The following is a 26397-nucleotide window of genomic DNA, read 5'->3' as shown; positions in this document are numbered from 1 at the left end:
TTAGAACCAATTAAGAAATTCAGCAGAGTAGCAGGATACAAAGTCAATACACAAAAGTCCGTGTATTTCCATACACTAACAGTGAACAGTCTGTAGAGGATATTAAGAAAAGAACTCCATTTACAATAGCATCAGAAAACTAAAATACTTAGGAATTTATTTAACCAAGAAGGTGAAAGACTTATAAAATGAAAACTACAAATTATTGCTGAAAGAAATTAAAGAGGACATAAGTAAATAGAAACATACCCTATGTTCATGAATTGGCAGAATTAATAGTGTTAAAATGTTAATACTAGCCAAAGTGATGTACATATTCAGTACAATCTTTTCAAAATCCCAGTGACGTTTTTTGTAGAAATAGGAAAATCCATCCTAAAAGTCAGTATATCCTCCCAAGAGACCCCATAGCCCCATCTTGTGAAAGAAGATCAAATTTGCAAGACTCACTCTTCCTGATTTCCAAACTTAACTACAATGCTACAGTAACCAAAACACTGTGATACTAGCATGAAGACATTCAAACCAATAAAAGAGCCCAGAAATAAACCCTTACAATATGTAGTCAAATGATTTTTGACAAGAGTGCTACAAACATTCAATGGGAAAAGGATAGTCTTTTCAACATATGGTGCTGGGAAAATTGGATATCCATGTACAGAAGAATCAAGTTGGACCCTTAGCTAACATTGCATACAAAATTAACTCAAAATATATCAAAAGCCTAAATTTAAGAAATAAAATACAAAATTCTTAGGAGAAAAGGTAGAGTAATGCTCACAACAGTGGATTTGGCAATGATTTGTTGAGTACAACACTGAGGGCATAGACAACAAAAGAAATAGACAAATTGGACTTCATGAAAATTGAAAACTGCTGTGCACGAAAGGACATTATCAACAGTGAAAAGGCAGCCTATTTAATGGGGAAAATATTGGCCAATCATATATCTGATATGGGATTGATATTCCTTACATAGACAACTATATATAGAGAACTCAAAACTCAACAATAAAAAAAACAACCGATTCAAAAATGGGCAAAGGAGTTGAATAGATATTTCTCTGAAGAAGGTGTATGGATGGCTCAAAAGCTCATGAAAAGATACTAAACATCACAAATCATTACTAGGTAGATGCAAATTAAAACTACAATGAGATATCGCCTCACATGCATTGAGATGGCTACTATCAAAAAAAAAACAACCAACAAACTAAGTGTTGGTGAGGGTGTGGAGAAGTTGGAACCCTTGTATACTGTTGGTGGGAATGTAAAATGGTACAGCTGCTGTAGGAAGTAGTATGGTGGTTTGTCAGAAAATTAAAGAAAGAATTACCATGCGATTCTGCAATTCCATTTCTGGGTATATACCCCAAAGAAGTGAAAGCGGAGTCTTGAAGAGATATCTGTACACCCATATTCATAGCAGCATTATTTACAATAGCTAAAACTTGGAAATAATCCAAGTGTCCATTGATATATGAATGGCTAAACAAAATGTGGTATATACACACAATGGAATATTATTCAACCTTTAAAAAGAAGAAAATTCTGACTCACGCTACAGTGTGAATAAACCTTGACATTACGCTAAGTGAAATAAGCCACTCACAAAAAGACAAATACTGCATGATTCCACTTATATGAAGTACTTAGAAGAGTCAACAGTCATAGAGAAAGAACGATGGTTTCCAGAGGCTTTGGATAGGGAGGATAGAGAGTTACTGTGTAATGTGCTTCAGGTTTTTGTTTTGCAAGGTGAAGAGGGTCCCAGAGATGGGTGTTGGTGAGGGATGTACAACAATATGAATGTGCTTTATATCATTGAACTGTATACTTAAAAATGGTTACGATGGTAAATTTTATCTTATTTGTATTTTACAAAAAAAAATCATTAAAAAACATGACTTATTAAGGCACATTAAATACTGAATGCTACACCAATTTTGGTTCTTACTAGTTACGTAGTAGGCACTGTGGTACGTCCTGGGAATAAAGATGATTAAGACGCAGTTGTAGTCCCCAAGAAGCTCACAGTCAAATAAAAATGACAAATTTGGAAACAAACAATTATACTACGGTATAGTAAGTGAGATAATAGAAGGAGAAATAAATTAGTTTTGTGAGAATGAGGGGAAGTTTCATAGGAGAGGGGTTGCTTGTGCTGAGTTTTAAAGGATGTCTGTTCTCAAGCCAATGAGGTGATAAATATGCATTGAAGTCTGGGGAACAGCATACGAACATACAGGGTCAAGTAAGATGGTAAGTTAGAGTAAGTGGAGGCAGGGTGAGCTATGGCAATAGTTCAGGTGAGTGAGAATGAAAGCCTAAAGGCCTGTATTTATTAGTGGTAGAATTGGAGAAGAGAGAATAGATATGAGCATAAATTGAGTAAAAGCTATAGAATTTGGTGCTTGCATAGAGGGGCTCCGGGCAAGGAAATAGATGAGCATAACCTACAGATACTGATTTTGTTGACCTTATGATCTGTGGTTCCATCAGCTAAGATAGGGAAGACTGGAACAAGAACAGGTTTTGGGGAATTAAGAGGAAAGAGGGAGATCCAAGAGGGTAGAAAGAATCAAGATCAGTTGTAGATTCAATTAGGTAATGTTTTAGAGGTCAGCTATAATTTGTCCCTCAAGATCTCATTTGGTGTCAGTATCAAAGACAGAATAATGAGATGTATGTTTTAGGTTTATTTGGAATACTTCAGATAAATTCTGAAGACAGCAGCAAAATCTGTAGGTTAAGGTCTTTGTGCAACTGAGGCTTTCTAATTTAGAAGAAAAACCTGGAAATAAAATTGTTGTTTTCCAGTATGTATATGTACTTTCCAAAATCTTTAAATTTTCATTTGTATTTCCTTTTGATATATTAGGGTTTTTAATTTTTTAGTTTCTTTTTTTCTTTAGATAAGGTGCAGATGGGACATGCATAAGTGTTCCAGTAGCAGTTTTCTAATACCCCTAAATATATGGTACACTTCATAAATAGTTCCTGTTTTTATTCAGTGAGTGTTAGTAGATTGATGTTGCCTTTTTTAATGGAAGTAGTACCACTAGATAGACATAAAAATTGTAACAAAATGAATCCAGATTGGATGTTAGGGATATTTTAAATCTAAAATTCTGAAATATTGAAATACACGTATGTTACTAGAGAGGTTAGTGATACACATGCACACATAAAAACAAAAGTTTTAAAAGCATTTTTTTGGCCGGTGGGAGGGGTATTTAAATACAATGCTCAGAGGCACAAAGGTTGAATCTTAAATCTTTCATGTGGTAGTTTGCCAGTTCCTTTATGCTCAAAGTAGACAGGAACAAAAACTCCTAACCTGGTTTAGCTGGAACATTAGTAAAGCAGAAGTATTCCTGAGTCGTAGTTTCCCACCTTTTCAGGAATGGTTATCAGATCTTTGTGGACTCCTACCTGAGCGATTTACTTTTAATATATGCTTGAAAAAATGTGCAAAGACCAAAAACTACTTTGAATTTAGCAACTGTTTTGAATGAATGTTCATTTGTTTTAAATGTATTTATTCACAACAGTATTTATTTATCTGTGTTAACTTTGAAAAATTTAGTTCAAATAATCCTGAGTAATGGATTTTCAAACCACTTGAAAAATTAAGAGTCCACCAGGGGCTAGGACCATGGTTTGGGAACCACTACTCTGCAGAAGGTTTTAGAGCATGCCTACTTCTGGGTTTTAAAATTTGAGATGTAGTATGGAGTAAAGACAGTACGCTTATAATACCCTTCTCCATCTGCCATCTAGCAAGGTAATGAGACTTCTTTTTTGTATGGACTATATATATATATTATCTACATGGTACAGGACAGGTAATTTTTTTTCCTTTCAAAAGTTGTTTCTTACATTTGAAAAAAATTGAATCGATTCGGTCTTTCTCTACCTCTCATTTCCTCAGAAATACGCCTGTTACAGAAGGTGAGGCACACCTACTGGATTCCTCTGAAATAGTTTTAGAATTTTAAATGTATGGAATTATGCTGGTTTGTGTTTCATTTTTATCTTGTAAGGTGGTACTTAATATTTTTTCTTCTTCTTGAATATACAAAAAAGTGCATATTCACTGGCTAGAGACAAGCAGTGTTAACAAGGTGATATATTTCTCCCCCTTTAAGCTAATTAACATCACTGTTTGGCATCCTTTTTTCAATCACTCAGCTAATGTTAGTGTATTTTTTATGTCTTTGAAAAGTTTTCGTAAACATTTTTAAATGGAAAAAAAAGCTTATATAGTTATATTAAGTCAGCATTTTTCTAGTGTTGCCTTACCATCGTGTCTGATAAATTAGGAGTAATGAAGACTTGAACTACTTCTGAAATAACTATTGGTCCAGTATATGTCTGACATAATATATCGATTCAACTTCATCATATATCTTTGGAGTTAACCACTATTCAAATGAATTCCTAGTTATTTTGTTGGCTTAATTCTGTGTTTTCTCACATTAATCTGGTTCTTGATGAGTTATTATAGCTTCAAAATTTATTTTCCTTTCTGAAATATTCACTAATTAGATTTAAATGCTGATGTTTAGGACAAAGATGGAGATAGAGCGGTTCACCATGCAGCTTTTGGAGATGAAGGTGCTGTTATAGAAGTACTACATCGAGGCAGCGCTGATTTGAATGCTCGCAACAAACGCCGACAGACACCACTTCATATTGCTGTTAATAAAGGTCATCTTCAAGTTGTGAAGACTTTATTGGACTTTGGCTGTCATCCCAGTCTTCAGGTAAAGCCTTGAAAGAAATATATTCTGTAAGTATTGCTAGGAGCCTATTAAAGGGAAGTGCTAGGTTCTATGGTAAGCATTGCTTTATTACAGGTTTTATTCATAGTAACTGATACCAAAGGTGTAGAATATAATAAAATTGGAAGCTGTTCCTTTTTAAGAAAAGCCTTTTTAAGGAAGTGTCCGTAGATCAGTTTTATATTGAAAGGTGGGGATGGGGATCTCCTTGCAAAAATATCTTAGGAATTGATTTGATTTAACTTTATTGAACATGACAATGGGCCTCATTTTAAAGAAGTGTAGTAGGCTGCATTTCATAATAGTTACTTCATAGCTATCTAAATTAATTTAGTTGTAGATTAATTTATTTTAAGAATCTTGGTTTAGTCATGAGTCTAGTCTTAGAAGTTTTTCTGTTTTGGAATATATATAGATTTTTAGCTTTATTTATAGCAGGGCCTAATTTTTGACGCAAGAATCACTTAAAAAATCATTGTTCCCATCCAAAGTTTTAGCAACCAGGTGAATTAAATAGGATTGGTCTCAGAGAAGTGATGAAGAACAGGAGTAATGGGACTGAGGGTTTGAGAACTGAAAGAATCAGAGATTTTTTTTTCAGCTAGGTGGTTATTACATATTAATATTTCTGAGGCACAGCCATTTAAGAACTGACAGGGTTTGGAACTGCTTCTAAATGGATGGCAGGATTAGAGGATGGGGGAAGGCATTGGGAGGTGTTAATCTGTTGAATGGGAGGGAATTTATCCCTGCTGACTTTTTTTTGTCTAAAATCGCAGGAAAAATATTTTCTTGAGAGTGAGTGGGGAGTGGTAGGTACAGAAAGGGTAATTGAGACGATTGATAAAGGTTTGGAATAGCTACTGTGGAGGATCAAAAGACAGGACAGATCAGGGCCTATAGAAGCTTATTTCAACCTGGTTGTTATTTATTAAATTATATTTTAAGGTATTTAATTTCTAGATTTTATTTTTCATTTTCTTTGGAAATCTACAGCATGTTTATTGTGTTTACCATCTAGATTGAGTGTAAGTTTATTTACTATAATGCTGTTTCTTGCCTGCATTTATTAAATTTAACATGTAGTATGTTTTATTAATGGTTAGATATGGCTTCCGTTTTTGTTTCTTTGTTTAGTAGTTCATTATAAGTATTAATAATTACTTGTGATGATTGATTGAAAAATAAGAAAATCTCTTTAAACTTAAAAAAAAAACAGGATTCTGAAGGCGATACTCCTCTTCATGATGCAATAAGTAAGAAACGTGATGATATCCTCGCAGTTCTTCTGGAAGCTGGAGCAGATGTTACCATTACAAACAATAATGGATTTAATGCTCTACATCATGCTGCACTAAGAGGAAATCCCAGGTAAAGATGTCACCTTTTACTATTTTATATGCAATTTAGAAACATTTTTCTGTTGCTGGTTCTCTTTTTTTCTGATACTGATAAGAAAATAATTTTGGTTTATTTTAATATTTAAAATCATTTTAAGGTCTGTGGAAATTATGTCTTCATTAAATGGATTACTTTTACATGATGATTTTTTTGGTCCTTAAACTAATCAAGTATTATGAAATGGCTATTTAAATATCTATTAAATATGGATATAAAGTATTAGGAATACTTGCTCTAATTCTAAAGTTTTAATTAGAATGCATTCCATTTTGAGATTTATGTTTCTTCAAAATCATTCTCAGGATGTTCTCTAGTCCCATATTATCCATTTGCATGGTAATTATTTTTTTAAACTGTGGCTAAATAACAGTACTAAGTTACCCAATTCATTATTAATAACATAATTAGATATATAAACTTCGAGTATAAATTTTTTGCAATCTGTTATAATTACAGGTGGTCTACTGAATAAAAAAGTGTTTGCTGGTTAAATTTTGAGAAAGACTTTTGGGAAGTCACAGAATTCATAAAATATCTGCGAAGTCCCACAGAAAAGGGAAATGCTTAACTTTGCTTTAGCCTAGAACTTTTCATGAATGAATTTTTTGGCGCAAATTTACCTTGAAAAACATTTTTAGAAAATTCTGCGTCAGATAACTTGTTTATAGTTGAATCAAGTCTATATATTTTGACTGAGGGAAATGTTCACTTTGAAGTTTATTTTGATAATTTAATCTATCCTGAATTTTTAAAAATTGAGATATGATTGACATATAACATTGTATTGGTTCAGGTTTACAACATAATGATTCAATATATGTATATATTGCAAAACAATCAGCATAGTTAGTAGTTACTATCCATCACCACACATAGTTAGAATTTTATTTTTTTGTAATGAGAACTTTTGAGATCTACTCTCTTGGCAACTTTTAAATGTACAATACAGTATTATTAACTATAGTCAATGAATTCTTATTCTTTCGTTCCATATTGCATTTTTATATCATGTTTCCTTCTAATTTTTTGCTGTTTTTTTAGCTTCTTAGGATCACCACTAGAGGGTGAGCACAGAGAACAAAAGGATTTTATTGATATTGCTAGTTGGTACCCCTAACAGTGGTTATATAATACAGGGTGAAATAAATGGCTATATTTTAGATTGTCTTGCTTTGTTTTTTCAAATTACAAGTATTCGAACACTTCATATTGTGAAGGAGGCAAAATAGTATTATATGTTCCCTACCTTTCAAATAGAAGAGGATGATAATAGCATTTACCACTTGCCTGGCCCTGGTCTAGGTGGTTTACATGCGTTACCTCATTTAATTCTTTGAACAGTCCTTTGGGGCAGGTATTAATGTCCTGATTTTATAGATGAAGAATATGAGGCTTATAAAACAGGTGAATTTACTTTTTCACAATCACGCAGCTGACTAGTGGAGCAGTTGGAACTTGAGCAAGGTCTGTGTGACTTTAGAATCAGCTCTTAACCACTTTTTATTACTTCTCTGTATTGTGGTCTGTATGTGAGGCAAGATTGAAACACATGGACGGTGAATGATTTTACTAAGAATCTATTTAATATATCAATCCCATTGCTGCCTCTTCTCTTAGGATTATCTTTTCCTACTCTCTCACTAATTCTGAACTTCCAATTAGTTCTAAAATTTCATTTATTTTATAGGTCTTTCCAATTCATTCCATTCCTTCTATTTTCATTGTTGTTGACCTATTTAAGTATTGCCACTTTTACCTAGACTATTACAATTTCCTCCTTCCTCCCTCCCTTCCTCCTTCCCTTTCCTTCTTTTCTTCCTTCCTTCTTTACTTCCTCCTTCCTTCCTTCCTTCCTTCCTTCCTTCCTTCCTTCCTTCCTTCCTTCCTTCCTTCCTTCCTTCTTTCTTTTTTTCTTTCTTTCTTTCTTTTAATTGGGGAATATTGGGGAACAGTGTGTTTTCCCAGGACTCATCAGCTCCAAGTCAGGTCATTTTCTTTCAATCTAGTTGTGGAGGGTGCAGCTCAGCTCCATGTCCAGTCGCCATTTTCAGTCTTAGTTGCAGCGGGCGCAGCCCACCATCCCATGTGGGAATTGATCCAGCAACCTTGTTGTTAAAAGCTTGTACTCTAACTAACTGAGCCATCTGGCCGCCCCTACGATATCTTTCTAATTGTTCTCCCAGATTTCAGTATTTTCTGTGACTTAATTTTCATGTAATTAACAAATTATCATTATGAAAACATAGACCTAATGACTCTCTTCTCCTGTTCCCAAATCTTTAGTTGACTTCTTTTGTACATAAAATCAAATCTGTGCACCTTGACTTGGCATTCATAACCACTTTTGGTGTGTCCTGAGCCTTTCTAACTTTATCTCCCACTAAATAAAAGCCCTCTGCCCAACTTGCCCTTCAGCTACATTATACTGCTCTTCTTTCCTAAAATAGTCTGTCTGCTTCTTCCTGCATTTATTTAAGCATTTTATATCGTCAGGATGCCCTTGTCCCCCTTCTTTATCTTAACCATCTTTTTCTCAAAGCTTTTAGATCTCGTCAGTGAAATTATTTTTTGTTTGCCGTATACTTCCTTGTTCTGTGTTATTTTATTGCACCAATAATGTGCTTTTTGCAGTCCCTTAGTATGTGCACTTTTGTTTCTTTCTGTTTAGATTGTAGGCACTCATATTCAGCTGTATGTCCCGCACAATGCCTTGACTATAAGGGACTTAATAAATGTTACTCTTAATGTACAATCAGGACAGTCTTAGATATCACAAGAGTATATATGATCAATGACAAAATAAATTCTGTAGAGAAACTGTTAGAAGTTGAAACAGAGCAATTACTTCAGATTAGGATGGGTAAAAAGGTTTTATGGAGGGAATGTAGGTTAAATATTAAATCATAAAGTTTAAGATAAACTGAAAATTGGAGAGTTTAGGAAATGAGTAACTTTTAAATATTTTGAATTGTTTCACTTTATTGGAAGTAGGCGTAATATATTTCATAATGCTAAGCCTATACATGGAGAAGAAAATATACTACTTCGGTTCTTCAATTCTTGAGAATTCCTCTGAACATTTATAACAGTGACTTCTCCCACCAGATAATTGATGTCAGGTGACATTTTTAAAAGAAGGAAAAAAAAAGAAACCACTGCATTCTACAACAAAGTGGTACTTCAGTTAAAGATACACGACATCTTCCTGTTTCCTTAAGACATTTTATGTAATTGTGAATGTAGATTGCCACATAAAGTGTGATTTTAGTTGGACACAGACGAGTATAAGAAAGTGATATAACTTATGTATAAGTTGTAATTGCAAGTTGGGTTGTTTTGAGTCCTTTTTTTCATATCAAATTTCTTATTCCTAAAATTCTCTTTTCTTTGTACTGACTGGTGAATGTCTTAAGACAGAAGGTACCATTTTTGTTGTACTCAGAATAAAAAAAAAAGTCTTAGGCTTTAACACTTACTTGAGAAAACCCATTATAGTACGTTATTATTTCCAGAACCTGATGACTTATCATTTTTCGGTAAAATATTACATTTGATTAAAAATATGCTATCATTTTTCCGTTTCTTATAAGCATTTTATCATTTATATAACTTAATGAATCTGTTACCTTGATTTTTAATTTGTTATCTGTGATCTTCGTTTTACATTGCAGTTATACTTTAGTATACTTGGCTTAATTGTTAGACTTCATGTAGAGTCAATTTTAATTACAATTGATGGCACTTTAGTTAGCATAATTCTTAGCTATTTTTGAGGTTTTTTTGGTTTTATTAGAATGTATGTATTTTTTCTACAGTAAATTCGTCACATCACTGTGAGTATAATTTAATACCAGCACAAATATTTACTTATAATTGTTTTGATTTATTATGGTTAGTAATATGGAAAAGTTTCCAAAATTTGTAGCTGAATAAGTACCATTCTATTCCTTAGCTTCTCTTTTAGTTAACAATAGTCAACTTTCAGTAATAAGTCAGTAACACAGTACTGAGTTAATAATTGCTGGATGTCCTTTCTAAAAGAAAGTGTAGGTTTCCTGGTCATAAAACATATGTCTAGATGTCCTATATCTTTTAGAAATGTACTTTGAAATCTGGATTTCAATGCTGCAGGTCAGTTGAAATTCCAGATTTCAGTGCTGATCTTGACATTTCCTCATAAAATGACAGCTAAAAGAGCTGAAGAGAAATGGACTTAGAAAGCATTCTTTTTTCTTTCAGAATTAGGGAAGAGAATGTTTTTGCTATGAGACACTGAGTGTTTTGATCACGCTTTGTAAAGTTTGGAGCATTTGAGAATGCAGTTACAGTATGTTTTAATACAGTTCTGTTGTTGTTTTTTTAAGAAATCATAAGTAAAGTGCTGTTTATGTGTTCTGATATTTGGTACGTATAGAGGTTGTTTTCCCTAGACTTTCCTCATATTATCTTTTCTTTTTGTATATGGGTAAAATTTCAGATTTAAATGAAGGGCAGAAATCATTTCTGTTGTTAAAAAGTGAAAACTAAATTTCTTTGGATTAGTGGTGTTGATTAGCACATCACTTAAGTATTTTCTGTGAGGATGTTGCATTTTTAGCTGCTTTTAAGTTTTTAGTGCTCCCTCACAGACTTGAAAATAAATTAGCCTATGCTCTGCATAGCTGGCGAAAAACAGTTGATAGGTATTTTGGAGGTACTGGTAACAACATCATAAAGTTACTTTATATAGTGTTATTTATAATTTTGTTTTAATACAAATTGAATGTGAAAAGTAACAGTAAAATATGAGTGAACCATATGATGTGATACATTTTCAGGTTAGCGCTAAGGTATCTTCACAGACATTTCTTATTTACTTATCTGTTTATTTCCACAAGACATATGAAATCTTACTGAATATGTGAGCAACTCATTTTCCCTGTAGAATGTTATGATACCTTTAATTTAACTTTTTAAATTCTGAAATATATATATATATATATATATATATAGTTACAGGAAGTGGTGTACATACAGCATTAGTAATAGAGACAGTGGAAATGTAATGGCCATGTGCGATGTCAGAGGGGTAGTGGATGTGGGGAGGGGTGTTATCACTGTGTGAGGGATATAAATGATAAATGTTTAACTATTACATTGTTTTGTACACCTGAAACTAATAAAAAATGTTTATAAAAAGCTGAGAGGTTATTAAATGATAGTATACTCACCGTATGTCCATTTTCTCTCGTGTTCATGCATCTACTCTCAAACACAGTGTGCCTTGTAATATATTAATATAGTTACTGATAGGTTTAATTATTGTAAGAAGGCCTATTAAGTTGGTAAGATTTATTTACATATACCTTCCTTTGCCCACATTTTTTTAGGGGACGATCTTCACTTTGAAATACAGGAGTGATCAAGAGTTGAGGATTGTGTGAATATCTAGATTTTTAAATTACTACTTGCCATCAGTAACCCTTCATTAATTGATGAAATGTTTGTTTCTATTTTACATTATCTATTATAGAGGGATGTTGGATCACTTGTCATTTTCCTCTTCCTTCATTTTCTTTCCATTGTGAGAGAGAGGCTTGTGTATACTTTTTTGTGGAGGACAAAAAAGACCGCAAGAGTGAGGAATCATAAGATGTTATTATTAGAAGAGTTCTTCATTTTACAACTGAGGAAACAAGTATAGAGAGGTGAAACAGCTACATGAGTAAACATGAGTAACATTTTCTTTCTTTTTTGGGGATTAAAAACTTTTGGTTCGGGATTGAAAAATTAGATACTTACGGTTTAGTCTCTCCACCAAATACTCAGTATCATCATCTCCTGTTTCACCTTACCTATTAATCAGTATTCAGGTAAATAGCTGTAAAATTAAATGCTAATCCTATAGAAGGTAGTAACCCAACATTTCTAGAGTGTTATTTTATATAATGTTATATTTTTCTTTAATTTAAAACTATGTCCATGTGAACCATGGTTGTGGCATTCCCTTTATGATTTCAGGAAGTTTTCGGTTTTTTGTTTTTTTTTTTTAATTTTTTAAAAATTATGCAGCATAGTCTACATTTCATTTATTTTTCTAAAGGATAAAAAATTTAATACCAAGAGACCATAAATAAGTAAAATTATTTTATTTGAAATCTTTAAGTTATCCACATATTTTTCATAAAGCTTTTTATAAACATCATTAACCACTATGGCTCTTACAAGATGAATTAATAGTAACAAGTTACTTGATTTAAAGCACAATATGAATAATTTAAAGAAGTTGAAATTAGTTGACATGTGACTAATACTCATAAATGAAAACGTTGGCTGTCTTGTAGTAATCAATGCATAGCTACAGCTGGTTGAAGGGGACCAAATCCATTGAAGAGGCGATTTGGTTCCATTTTACCAGCTTTAGCAAAGCATTGCAATGCTGCTAGTTTGGACTTCAGAACAGTTAAAATGCGTTTTATTTGTAAAGTTATCATTATACGCCTTTTACAAAATGTTAGAGATTCTTATATCAGTACTTCAGTCACTGAAGATAAAATTCTCTATTTGAAGATACTTTTCCTACTGTTTCCTGCTCTAAAAGTGCCGAAGTCTTTACCCTTTAACATGTTAATAATGGCATTAAGGAATTATCAGTGTTCATATTTGTTTTTGACACCTTTAATTAATTCTTAAATGTAGACAGTAACCTTATTTCAAAATCAACAACATTTAAAGGAACAAATAGAACTTAATGCATTTCAAAATAATGTTTTCTATTTATCTCTAAGTAGTAAACCAAGTAAGTAATAAGCTAACAGGTTAGGGAAAAGTACTCCTAGTCACACCTTTCTGCCACTGCTTTTTTTTTAGTATTATGCTTAGGTCTATGAAAGTACCTCTGCCCTTTGGTTTATAAATAGATTGCACGTGTATTCAGTGTAATGCTTGGACTTGTGTTGAAAGAAGCTACCATGAATGCCAGCTTATTTTTCTTTGTATTTGCTTATTCAGTGTTACTAATCATAGGTTAGTAATTTCACCCTTTTAAGGGTCTATTTCCTTGACTGAATTCTCTGTACAGATTGCCTAGTTACTTCTCATTATCAGCTTAATAATACACTGACTATAGTCCATGAATTTGAGTATTAATATCTACCATTAAAAATCAATCCAGAAAATTTTTGTTATAATGTGATTTTCAGAGTTGCATTTCAATATTGGAAAGGGATGTCTTCTGAAATATACTTAGTTAAATTAAGAGTTTGAGAAATTGCAGTTTGTCTATAAGGTAAATACTCTCAGTGAAATATAAAGAGTAAAGAAATAATTACTGTTTTGAACTAAACCGGGAGAAGGTCAGTACTAATTCAGGCAACATTCATATAGTTTTCGTACATATTAAGTATATTTTGCATCTGTTGTTTAGTAAGTATCATGCTGCTAGTGAAATTAATGTAACTATAACTTTTTCCATTATTTATTCTAATGGAAGTGAAACAGGTGTTAACTTGCCTGGACTTAAGTGCTGAAGATAGCAGTAAAACTGGCTTCTATTTTTACTAGTTATATGGGAGTTGTTTAGCAGATCCAGTTGCTCAAGTGTGCTTTTGGATGGCAGTTCAGTTTCATATACTGGCCATATCGGGGCAAGGAGAGGCCATGGAAAAAAAATAGTACAGCATTTGATAATGTCAGCATCTGTTATGCCTGTCAGAGAGACAGTTGAAATGTTTGAGTTATACCAGCGTCAGCAGATGCCCAGAGTTTAATATGTACTCAGTTAAAAATGAACAGCTGACCTAAGTGATGGATTTGACATTTTAGAGTGATTGAAAATACTCTTAGATATGCTAAGTTAAACTTGTAAGTGCTAGAATCAGTATATAATTTTACTTTATAAAATGAGTAACATGTTATTTTATTTTCTAAGGATTACATTATACTCTTAGCACTACAACCACAAGATTTTTAGTAGCTGGGATGTTTTAAATTAATTATCAAAAACTTTGATGCCTGCAGAATAACAAATATAGTTGTTCATTGTAAAACATGGGTGTAGTGTAATACCCTTTGAATTGTTTTATGGAGAAATTTCTACTTTGGAGGTATATATTTTCAGTTTTTAGTATTTAGGGCATGTACAGTTAAACTTGAATGTGAAGCTTTCCCATTCCGTTTGTGGGAGATCAAGAAGAAGGGCTCTGCTTAAGTGTTAAGCTTTGAGCTAATTTTTTTCTTTGAAAATACAGAATTTTAAAATCATGTTTTTATAATTGTCAATAAACATACAATAACATGCTATCTTACATAATAGTCATTCTCATTTTTTATAATCTGATAAAATGAAAATCACGTTTTGACAATTAACTATCTCATCTTAATAACAGAAAATTAACTATAGTTGCTAACCTTATAGCCGTTTCTATTCAACTTGTGACACATACGTTTTTAAATATTAGGATTTTTACATGTCTAAATATTCCAGTTGAAATAATACTTTTAATAAGAAATACTTGGAGTATTTCTTTTTTTCTAAATCTATCATAATAGCTAAAATAGGTGCCTCTTATAAACTGTTAAGAACTTAGTTATAATTTTGTATGAAATGCAAAAAGTATTTTGATATCTCTAACATACTGTAAGTAGTATGTCTATCATGTTTATAAAAATTGAGTTGTAATTGCATAGTACCACTAAAAGAAGGTTGTTCTATCAATGTAAATTGGTTTCTTGACGATAGTGTTTTCATTTTGTGTGTCCCCTTTGGCTAAAGCAAATTCAAGGATAATATAAATAATAAATTCATTTCTTTTAAATATTTGTCCGTCTGTTACAAATGTGCCCTGTTGACTTAGCTGTGGCCCAGAATTTTGTCATTTTTCGTGCCTAAATCTTATGTTTAAATTTATTCTAAGTACTAGCTGAGCATAAGGACCTGATAAACTTGAGAAGGACAAGGACCACTTTTCTTTGAGTAGAATTTTACTTAAAAGGTAGTCTTTTAAAATTATGAGTATGTCTATAGCTTTCAGAAAAGAAAACCTAAAACAGCAAAACTTGCTTCAGAAATTCCTCTAATATTAAATTATAAATTGATCAAAATATGAAGAATAGCTGTTAAATTGTAAGTGAAATCAGCTTTTGTTATAACTTGTTTTTCTTAACAAATCTATCAATCCTACTAATGCTACATACTTAAATTAAGATCAAATTGTGGAGACAGAAGATAGGTCATGTGTATCTCTCATTCTTTTGTGCTAGTAGTACTGTTTTGGTATTCAAATTTTAATCATGTGAGTACTTAATTAAAAAATGTAAAATTTAGTGTGTTTTAAATGTAAAAGATTTAAAAGGAGTTTCATGATCATTTTAAATCTAATTCAATAGAGCTTTTTTCTTCACAAATTATAAATCTTGTGACAGTTTTCATCTACAAGAAGTAGGTACATTTTTATGATATTATTTCCAAAAGTCATCTCTTTGATTCCAGGTTAATTTACCATACGAAGGTCATTGAAAAGAAGCAAAGCCTTCTTTTAGCTGCAGTTTTTTTCTTGGTGGTTTATTACCTACCAAAAATACATACTTCTTTACATTCCATAGCATTGTATGTTCATATGGGTACATAAAGAAGTATGTACTCTGAGTAGGTATTACTAAGTTGATAGCTGTAAAAACATGAAATGCTTTATTTTCTCGTTTGTTAGTAAAATGTTTAGCTTACTGATGTAGAGCAATGGTAGATCATTTGCAGAGACTATCAAAGACTAACCTTTATAAAAAATTTACCTGAAGCATTGCATTAGTGCCATTTATGGTTCCTTGTTGGTGGACATACATACACTTCTAAGCAATGACCATTTATCTGTTGAACTTTGTCCTGGTTTGGTTCCTTTTGCAACAAATTCATAGAATCAGTGGAATTTTAGAGTGTATTTCAGAAATTGGTAAGATCAGCCTAGTGTTTCTTCATAGTCTTCAAAGCAAATTTCTTCTTCTTTTGTAGTGTGCTTCTAGATCCTGCAAGTAGATAGTAATTAAATTTGGTATAGATGCTTTTTATGAACTAGGTATCTTAACTAAAAACTTAACCAATTACTCAATTAGTACTTCTTCTGATGTTGGCTCTAAAGATGAAATGACAAGAAGAAAAACCATGTCGTTTTAGAGTGTGAGTGAACTGGATTTTTAAATATGATGAGTTTTTTGTTAGTTTTTTTTAAGGTCACAGAATTCATGATCATTTGAAAACTTCTTTATCGTTTCTTTTTCTTCATTAATTACTTATCTGAATTTTGCACTTTGGTTCTTTTCTTTGGGTTAAATACAAATCCCAGTAGATGTATAAATACTTAATTTTAATGAGTTTTGTTTTTTTGATTCTTTAATTTTTTTTTTTAATATAAAGGATAACTACCAGAACAGTTAACATGTCCAAAGTCAGTTACTTAAAAGAACTGAAAGGTATTAGAACTTGGGTTTTTGCTTGATCATTTAACATGAAAAGAAATTGTAGGTGAGTTGCCTTTCATTTTTGAGGTGGTAAATGGTTAAATTAAAATAAAAACTGTAAGATATTTGGGAAAGGAGGAAAAGAAAGGCAGGGAAAGTAGAATATCTGCAGCCTGTGAGAAGAAGCTAGTGCAGCTCAGAGAGAGCAAATCAGAATGTAGCAGGAGATGGCCCAGTACGACAGCAGTTTCGGCAATGCAGCATTATAATTTCACCCTGCACATTCTAATTTATTTTTGTGGCCAGTTAAGAGTAAGTATTAAAAAGTATTTTGTGTTCTGCCAAGTTTTTTGATTGATTAAACCTTGAAATAGTTAACAGTTTTTAAAAGGTAGCATACTTTCAAAGCAGGGTGTAATTTGCTAAGGATGCAAAATCAACATTTAATCTGAAACTACAAAGACTAAATTTTTAATAATGTAAACGACAGTAATGGATTTGTATGTTTTTGAGATCAAGAGTTATCTGTCATGATATTTGAGCAACATTCCTTTTTACACTATATAAGCTCTACTAGAACTGTGAAATTAGACTATGTCCAGATAGAATTTAATTTAACAATAAAAACATATATCGAGTCAATAATAGGTAAGCATGCAGAAAGCCATAAGCATCCTTAGAAGTACAGGCCTTGTGGTACTCTGTTACCTGGAAGCTTAGTGTCATTCAGCATTTGCAGCAGGAAGAGAGATAATGACCTAGAGAGTCACTTCAGCAGCAGCCATCTCATCTTGATTGTTCCTTCACTCTATCCGCTGATTCAGCACTTCTTCTCATGAGCCAGTGAAGAGGGAAATACCGTGAACACAGAACCTCACCTTTTAAGATAAATTTGAAAAACAAATGAAGAAACAAAAACAAATCAGCTATCTTTTCCCTTTCCCTTTTACCCTTAAAAAAAACTACAGTAAAATTGAATCAGCGTTGGCCATTTGATTTGGAATGTCATATTACCAGTATTGCACAGATCTGAGTACCTTCTATCTGCTGTAAAGAAAGTTAAGTAACCAAGGAAGGTTGCTACCACGTCACAGAAAATGAACCTCACTTATTTCTCAGATGAAATACTTCAGAAGAGGGGGAAAAAGTTGCAGAGCAAGTTAATTTTATAATCTAAAAGAGACAAAAAGCCAAAAAACAAAACACAATCTCGTTCCCTCCCAAGTAACTGTAAACATTCACTCTATTTTCCTTTGCCCACCAGAATACATTGGGTTCTTCTGACTTCTCAGGAAATATTCTGCATCTTTCTTGCTGTGAGATTTTTTTGGTTTTTAGTTTCCAGGATTAAATGGTAGATCTGTGTTGAAGCTACGTTGTCATATCCAGAGGTCAAGTCTGCAAGCACGGTCAGGATTTCCACATGGTCACTACAGAGGTTAACTTAAATTCTTCCCTCAGTGGCCACAGGCTAAACTGTTACAGCTTTATAGGCAGCTAAGCATTTGAAACATGCACTCCCAGGCAAACAGGCTCTCTTGTGCCTCTCTCTTCCCTGACCATATTTAGTCAACCATAGCAAAAAATAGTCTCTCAGCTGTCGATTGTCGATCCAAAAGCTGAGGAAGCCTCTATCTTGCTTTCTGCCTATTGATTGTTCATCCTGCAGTCCAAACACTGCCTTGCCATTTGTCCTGCCCTTTAAAAAAAAAAAAAAAAAAAAAAAAACACTGCCAAATAAAGCGGTCTCTCATGTTTCCACTTACATTTCCCAGATTTTCACTGAGCTTGCGCTGAGACTAGGAAAGCCTGATGCGGCTGTCACTATACTTAGAAGCACTGCAGAGAAAAAAGGAAAGAGGAAAAATATTACCCTGGCTAGTAACATGACAGCCTTTAGACATATGGAATAAGTGGAATTTTTCTGCTGCCAAATTATATTTCATAACCCGAATTTTTTGTTGGTAAAATATATTATGGATAATATTTTACGTAGCTAAAGGTCTGAAGGGATTTTATAATGTATCTTTAGAGCTAGTTGTAACTATACATGCTTTTTAAATTTAATGAATAATATTTGAATGGAAAATACATAGAATGGTAACTAAATCATGTATATTGAAGGTGGTGAGAGATCATTAAGGAAGAAAAGAGTAATGTAAATGAAATCTTGGAAATGCTATTAATACTTAAAACTTTTAATGTCAATTTTAATTAATATTTTTATAGTGCTTATGTGACAAACATTGTCTGAAATGCTTTTGAGTAATCGTGTACTTTCATATTGAAACTATATATACATATATAACTATTAAAATGCATTTTATTATTAAATACTATTTCAGATGTGAAGTGGTTTTTTTCTCCCTTCTACATTGCCATTTCTCATTAATTTTTTGAAATAGCATTTAAGCATGATCGTTTCACACTTTATCAGAGACTAAAATAGTCATTAACCTATCTATAACTTTGGCACATGGTGTATGTCTCAGGAAAAATGCTTTTGCTCTAAATTTTAATAGCATATTCACTGTAAATTTTAACATTGAAATTTATTTTTTTTAACAAAGGAGAAAAAAATATTATAATAGCAAATCCAACAAAGCTGTTGAGATAAAATTTAGGATCTTACAAACCTAAAAATGTCCCAAGAGAAACCACTATACCTTGTTCTTAATTCAAATATATTCTCTTAAGTATTGATTCAGTTAAGAATCAAGAAAAACCATTATCAGTTTTGTAAGCTCCTTCTCCTACAGGGGAAGTTTGTCCTGGACATTGTTTTTGTCATTTGCTTTTAATACCATAGCAGTTTAATTATTTTGGATGGCTGTTTTAAAACAGTGATAATAAAGACTGTTTCTGTAGATATTTGGCAATTTAACCATTTTGAATTTTGAAGCAGTGAAAGTCCCCCCCCCCCCGCTTTTTTCTCAGCAAACACTTATATAATGTACTAACTACCAGGCACTCTTCTAAGCTCTTTTTAATTTTCATAACAATCCTATGGGATAGGATTTGTGATTCTGTGATTCTTCTCACATTTTATAGATGAAGAAACTGAGGCATAAAACCTGCTCAAGTCACCAGCCATTCAGTTAGCTAGTGCCAGAATTTGCTCTTCACCACTATGCCATGCTGTTGCTTTGTTTTGTGTAATAATGAAATCAGGGAATTACCGGTCTTTGGGACTGGAGCACACACCAAAAATATAGTATGTTGCTCTAATAGCCTTGCCTCAGTATATTTAGAAAGATGATCATTCATTTTATTGTTTCATCTTTCGTTCTCGTCATTAAAACTTTGAGCTCTTTATACTAGGTATACAAAAGGGATAAGTAAAATGAGGTTCCCTGCTTACAGCATAGAATGAGAAATAAAGACTGACTGGTCATTTAAGAGATAATTTTAGTTGTCGTTAGTTTAAGAATGGTCACTTATTCACCTGTACAACTCTTCTGCAGCCTGTATTGTCATTGCATATCTCTCTCTCATTTTCAACTAAATTCTACTACATTACCAAATTCCTAGTTAATAAAATTAAGCGAAAATAATGAACCTTTTAATTATAGTATATGTCAAAGAGTTTGTGAGTAAAAAATAAATCATCCCCAAAACTATTAAACATGTAAGTTACGGCTATTCACTGTAGTTTGTAAAAACCATCCATATTCATTTATTAAAGTGATTGCCATGGATAGCATTTGGTATATACCCTTCTAGACTTCTTGTTTGCATCCATTCAGATAGGGGTGTGTATTAACCAAAAATATGTTCAGGCTATTACATGCTAATCAACTTTTAGCATACCCGAAAGTACTTCTGCTTAGGATTGATCAACTTTTCTTCCCTTCCCTTCCCTTCCCTTCCCTTCCCTTCCCTTCCCTTCCCTTCCCTTCCCTTCCCTTCCTTTCCCTTCTCTTTTTCTCTCCTCTCCTTTCCTCTCCTTTCCTTTCCTCTCCTCTCCTCTCCTCTCCTCTGCTCTCCTCTCCCCTCCCCTCCCCTCCCCTCCCTCCCCTCCCCGCCCCTCTTTCCCCTCCCCCCTCCCTCCCTTCTTTTTTTCTTTCTTTTTTAAACTTTTATTTTAAGTATGTTTTTCAAGGACCCATCAGCTCCAAGTGAAGTAGTTTCAATCTAGTTGTAGAGGGCACAGTTCACAGAGACCCATGTAGGGATCAAACCGGCAACCTTGTTGTGATCAACTTTCTTAATAGACTCCTTTGTGGATTTTAGACTAAGATGCTTTAACTATTATTTGAGGGATTGTTCATTAACTTAGCAAGCATTTATTGAACACCTAATATGTGATATAGTGCTATTCTAATGTCTTTCTACATGAAGTAATACTAATATATAAGGTCTCCACAGTTTAGCTACTATGGTTTGTTTGGAAAAATGTTGCCTTTCTCTGAAGAGAGATTGCAGAGCCTGGCAGACCCTAAAAATGGACCTAGTGCCATTTGACTATTGCATACCAATGCAGACAGCTGCTTGTCCCCTCTACTTCTCAGAACTTATTTGTTCATCATTCAGCAAACGTTTGAGTATTACCATGTGCCAGGGATTATGCTAGGCTCCGCTATTAGTTGTTCCGGAACTTAATGCTGCTTTGGCACTATTCGTAAATGCCTGCTTAACTGGTAGTAAGGTCTTATCTTTAAACTATCCATGTCCCTAACATCTTGGAAAACAACCAGCTTGAGAAATAAAGAAGAGTGTTTGAGCATTAGGGAAAATATCTCCATATCTCACGTACTATACTCCACAAGTGAGAGAGAGTGTATTGGCTTAATAAAATTACTGACTTATTGAACTGGTACCACTCTTATTCCCAGCAACTCTATGGCTCTCAGTGCTTGCAGCATAACACCAGTCTTCTGTTAATTAACTAAAGTGCTGCAGGGAACCGTCCACAGTTGGATTTTCACGGTTATATTGTGGGTTTCTATGATATTCTACCCCATGGAAAGAAAGGAGACTAGCTGCTCAGAGCTGCTTTTGATGTGAGGGAGTTGGGGACCAGGGACTGTGCTGTTTAACCTCCCCTTAGCTCACCTTACAGGCAAGGGCCAAAAGATTGGCTCTTTTGTTGAAGCCTTGTATTAATTTATTTTTGTTTGGTTGGTTTTTGCCAGGGTGCGTGGGGTGAAGGTCAGGAATTAACATTAGTTAGTGACTTTCTTATTAAGGTAAGAGGGTTATAGGTTTCTGTCAAAATTAATATATCCCAAATCTCCAGTGTAGAAGAATTCCAAATAATTTATGTAGATATTACATCCTCAAGGAAATGGAACATAACTTTCCACTCCTTAAGTGTAGACTGCACATAGTGTATGTGTATGTATAGTATAGTATTCGGTAGTATAGAAAGGGGGGGAAAGAGTAACTTTACAGTGGAGAAACTTGACAACACTACCTCAGCCGGGTGATTAAAGTCAACATCTACAGTGGTAAGTCATGCTGATGTTATGCACCCTTGATGTGATGTGATGTGATGAAATGGCACTACCTTTTTGACCTTCCTCCAAAAACTTAAAACCCCAGTGAATCGTAGGGAAAACCTCAAATTCTACATTCTACAAAATAAATGATTAATACGCTTCAACACTGTCAAAGTCAACAAAAACAAGGAAAACACAAACTGTCACAGCCAAAAGGAATCTAAGGAGACATGACAACTAAATGTAATGTGGTATTCTGGAACAGAAAAAGGACAGTGAATAAAAACTAAGGGAAAAAAATCAGAATGAAGTATGGACTTCAGTTAATAATCGTCAATGTTGGTTCATTGATTGTAGCAAATGTACCTTACTAATGTAAAGTGTTAACAATGAGAACCTCTCTGTAGTACTGTCTTCACAATTTTTTGCCACTATAATGGTTCTAAAATAAAAAACAGCAACAACAAAAGTTAATGTGCCCACTCTTGGCTAGTTGACAATTGACTTTTTCATTAAATTTGATTTGGGGTTATCTGCAATGTTTCTGCCCAATTTATACCAGTTACTCAGGAGTTGATTTTGCTATAACATAATTGAGTTATCAAGAAAATTTTAAGGGGCTGGCCAGGTGGCCCAGGTGGTTGGAGCACCGTGCTCCTAAGGCTGAGGTCGTCGGTTTGATTCCCACATGGGCCAGTGGGCTGCGCCCTCTACAGCTAAGATTGTGAACAACAGCCCTCTCGAGCTGGGCTGCCATGAGCGGCTGGAGGTTGGTGTGGGCTGCCAGGAGCAGCCGGCAGCCTGCGAGAGTGCAAGGCTCATAATTCCGGCAATTGGCCAGGGAGCTGTGTCCTACACAACTAGACTGAGAAACAACGGCTTGAACCAGAGTGGGGGGGGGGGGTGGAGGAGGGCAGAAGAAGGGGAGAAAAAAAAGAAAGAAAAATTTAAACTTAATCTTATATCCTTTTAAAAGTATATTAAGAAAGTATATTTTAAAATAATTTTTATCAAGACCAGTCTTATCTTAAAAAGACTTAGTTATTTTAAAGGAAGTGGTTTTTATTTGAATGCTGGTAATTTTGAATTTGTGAAAATTGTGAAATGGCCAGATTTGTGAGGAGGTGGAGAGGATAGATTTTTGGAAGGGGGCTGTTATAAATGTTTGGAGGAAAAGTAGTGAAAGCCTATCTAAAGAATACTGGGATCCGTGGGAAAGAATTGTTTTAGTTTTAAAAGGGAAAATCAACAGGACAAATTGAATGTGGGAGTAAGAGGGGAAGAAAAGTTCTAGAATGATTCCCAGGTTTCTGACATGGGTGGCTGGTTAAATGGTAATAAGAGTAACCAAATCAAAAATAGAGGAGAAACACTGGGAGGAAGAGAAAAGGGAAATTTGTATGTAGGTTAAAGGTCTGTAATTTTGAAGAGTTTTAGACTGTACTAAAACACTTTACCTATATTATCTCATTTAATTCTTACAGCAACTTTATGATATTTTATAAAGATTTCTATGGAAGTTTTGGTATTAGATAATGAATCATGATCATTTGTTGCAGTTAGATATATGAGATAGAGAGATGTTATGGGTAAGAGTGTGTAGTTGGGGCTTCACAGTGCCAGGGTATAGACTTCAGTCTTATAAGTCCAGAAGTAGATTTGAGATGACTAATCTTAATTAACTTGTAAGACATTGATGTATAAGTCAGAATACCAAATTATTTACAGAAAGCAATATTATTTCTAAGTGGATTGTAACACACCAGCTGATGAGTAGATTTTTTTTCCCTGCTGTGGGAAAAAAGAAATCTATGAAAAGCTAAATTAAAATTAGAAATTGGTGAGCAAGACACTTGGTTGGATGATATGGATGGAGAATGTCCTCAACCTATGATAACTTTTATATGACGATGTACTGAAAACGATAGCATTCTACTGGAGAGCAAATTAGGATACTGGGGTTACTTGTCAGGGAACTTTCTTTGGATAATGCTGGCAATACACTGACAAATTATTTTTCTCATTCTTTCTCTAGGCTTCATACAAACCATTCTTCACTCTTTTTAACCAATCATCATTTTCTAGAAAAGGACATAATTTTCATCGTTTTTATTGTAATTCCATCCCAGTGATTATCTATTTGCTTTTTAAAATTTTTATTTTTATCCCCATTAGACTTTTGGATCTTGCCTTGTACAAATCTCTTCTCTAGTTGTCTCTGTTTTATTTACTTAATTTACTGTTGTCTGATGTATTTACCTCATTTGCCAATATTACACTGTTTCTATGGGAAATCGGAAGTTATCATTTCTCTTTAAAATCCCTTGCTAGTATTATAATAATTTATTTAATCAGTTTTAAATGAGGCATTTGGATGAGCTAATGCCAAGTTTCTTTCAATTTATATATATATGCAAATTATATATATAATTTGTATATATAAACATATAATTTGTATATATGTATGTAATTATACTTACATATATGTGTGTATATATATAATTAACCGAATAGATTGATTCTGAAACTTGCTTCCTAAAAAATGTGAATTTTGCATTTTAATATAAGAACTTAATCTATTTTATAGAATGTGATCTAGAAGGGAGTAGGATTGCTTTTGTCACTTACAACAGTAGCCAAGAATTACTACATTTCCTTTGTTCTGACAGTTCAGTTATACATACTGTACTAAGGGGGTGGAGTAAGAGACACGAAGTAATGAGAGAGCAGAGAAGCAATACGCTTTCAAGAACTCCAATATATTTACGTTTAAATGCCTTAGTAACTTTCTGAGCCTTTGGCTCTTCTTTCTGAGGGACCTCAGCTTTCCCTAGCTTGTTCACTTACGAAATGCAAGACCAGAAGAACATGGAAGTGATGGCTGCATCTTAGCAGACAGCTTAAGCTCAGAGGAGGAATCGCTCCTCTTTCCCTTTCCTGCCTTTGAGCTATTGGAGGTGTAATATGAGAATGTTCTCCTGAAACTGGAATGGGAGATGGTGGGAAACATGGTTCCATAATAACTAACTTCTCAGGAATCTCTCTTTTCGATAATGTGACTTTTAAAAATGTGATGAAATTAGCATGAACCACAGTTTATAATTTAAAACATACTGTAACATTTATATATCTTGGATACAAGGAGTAAGTTGCAAATGAAAAAGATTTTAATATAGTAAGCCCAGTGTTTTAACTTAAAATTATTTCTGATCAAACTAATATATACTATACACATACATGTTTAAGTCAGATACTACTACAAAGCTTATAATGAAAGACAACTGTCTTCTGCTTTATCCCTCGTCATCTTTGTCCCCCCACCACCAAATAATTTACAACTTAACCCTGCAATTTCTTTATCAGTTATTGACATTATTTACTGATTTCATGTCATGGAAAATAAAGATTTAAAATTGAGCATCTTCTATTACCATTTCTTTCAACATAGTTATATCACAATTTTTCTTTAAATAACGTGTTTACATTATTTTTAATAAAACATTTTTTACATGATTTCATACTTGGCATCTTTAAAATTTTCCAAAAATCATAAAACTATAAATTCTATTTCTCACATGGTTGGATGTGTAGGGTAATATGTAATGTATAATATTAGTGTCGTGATTATGTCAAATTCAAACATTCGGTAGTATAATGTTGTATCGTAATTTCCCCATTAAGAATCTGAGTCAAAGTCTACATAATATCTAGTATTTTGCTTTAATCCACTGACTAATTAGGATTAGAATCTTTATGATTATTGAAAGCGAACTAAAGCAGGAAACCTTAGCTTTGTATGAGGTCCATGATGCGATTTAGAGGTTGGTAGAGTCTCAAATTGTAGGTTAAGATTTTTATGTACATTTTTTGGGGGGTGGAGTCCATAGCTTTCTCTATAGATTCCCTATGAAGTCTGTTACTCCTAAACAATGATTGTGACTTCAGTAAATAGCACTGAAGGATGTCGTTAAGCTGTGATTCTCAATATACTTTGGATCATAAATTTGTTTAAAAATCTGCTAAAAGCTATAAACTTCCAAATTTGAGTACAATTTTAGAAGTTCTTTGATCCTCCAAAGCTTGTTCTCACACTTCGTGGACTTCTACATGGGATTCGTAGATTGCCATTAAGGAAGCATGGTCTGGGCCATGTTAGACCTTAGTCTCATTATTGTGGAGACTTACAGTTTCCTTTACACGTATTCTTATTGTGCATTTTCAGACTGTTTCTCTGTGGATTCATAATATTTCTCTATTGCAAATGTTTTATCTCTCATGTATCACCTTAGGAAAAACTATTCCAATATGTATCTTACTATTCTTTCCCTTTTATACCC

General features: G+C 33.3%; 1 protein-coding gene across 1 annotated transcript in view; it reads left to right on the top strand.

Annotated features, from left to right (window-relative positions):
* Positions 1 to 26397, top strand: part of MIB1 (MIB E3 ubiquitin protein ligase 1) — a 109648-nt gene that overhangs the window by 57128 nt on the left and 26123 nt on the right. The window contains exons 11-12 of the mRNA XM_081078063.1: positions 4572 to 4769; positions 6007 to 6158. Coding sequence (XP_080934189.1) covers positions 4572 to 4769; positions 6007 to 6158 — 350 coding nt within the window. The remainder of the gene's footprint in view (positions 1 to 4571; positions 4770 to 6006; positions 6159 to 26397) is intronic.

The sequence above is a fragment of the Rhinolophus hipposideros genome, assembly GCF_964194185.1.
Source record: "Rhinolophus hipposideros genome assembly, chromosome: 17".
Lineage (NCBI taxonomy): Eukaryota > Metazoa > Chordata > Mammalia > Chiroptera > Rhinolophidae > Rhinolophus > Rhinolophus hipposideros.
The sequence above is the reverse complement of the archived record's forward strand: the minus strand, read 5'-3'. Positions and strand labels throughout refer to the sequence as shown.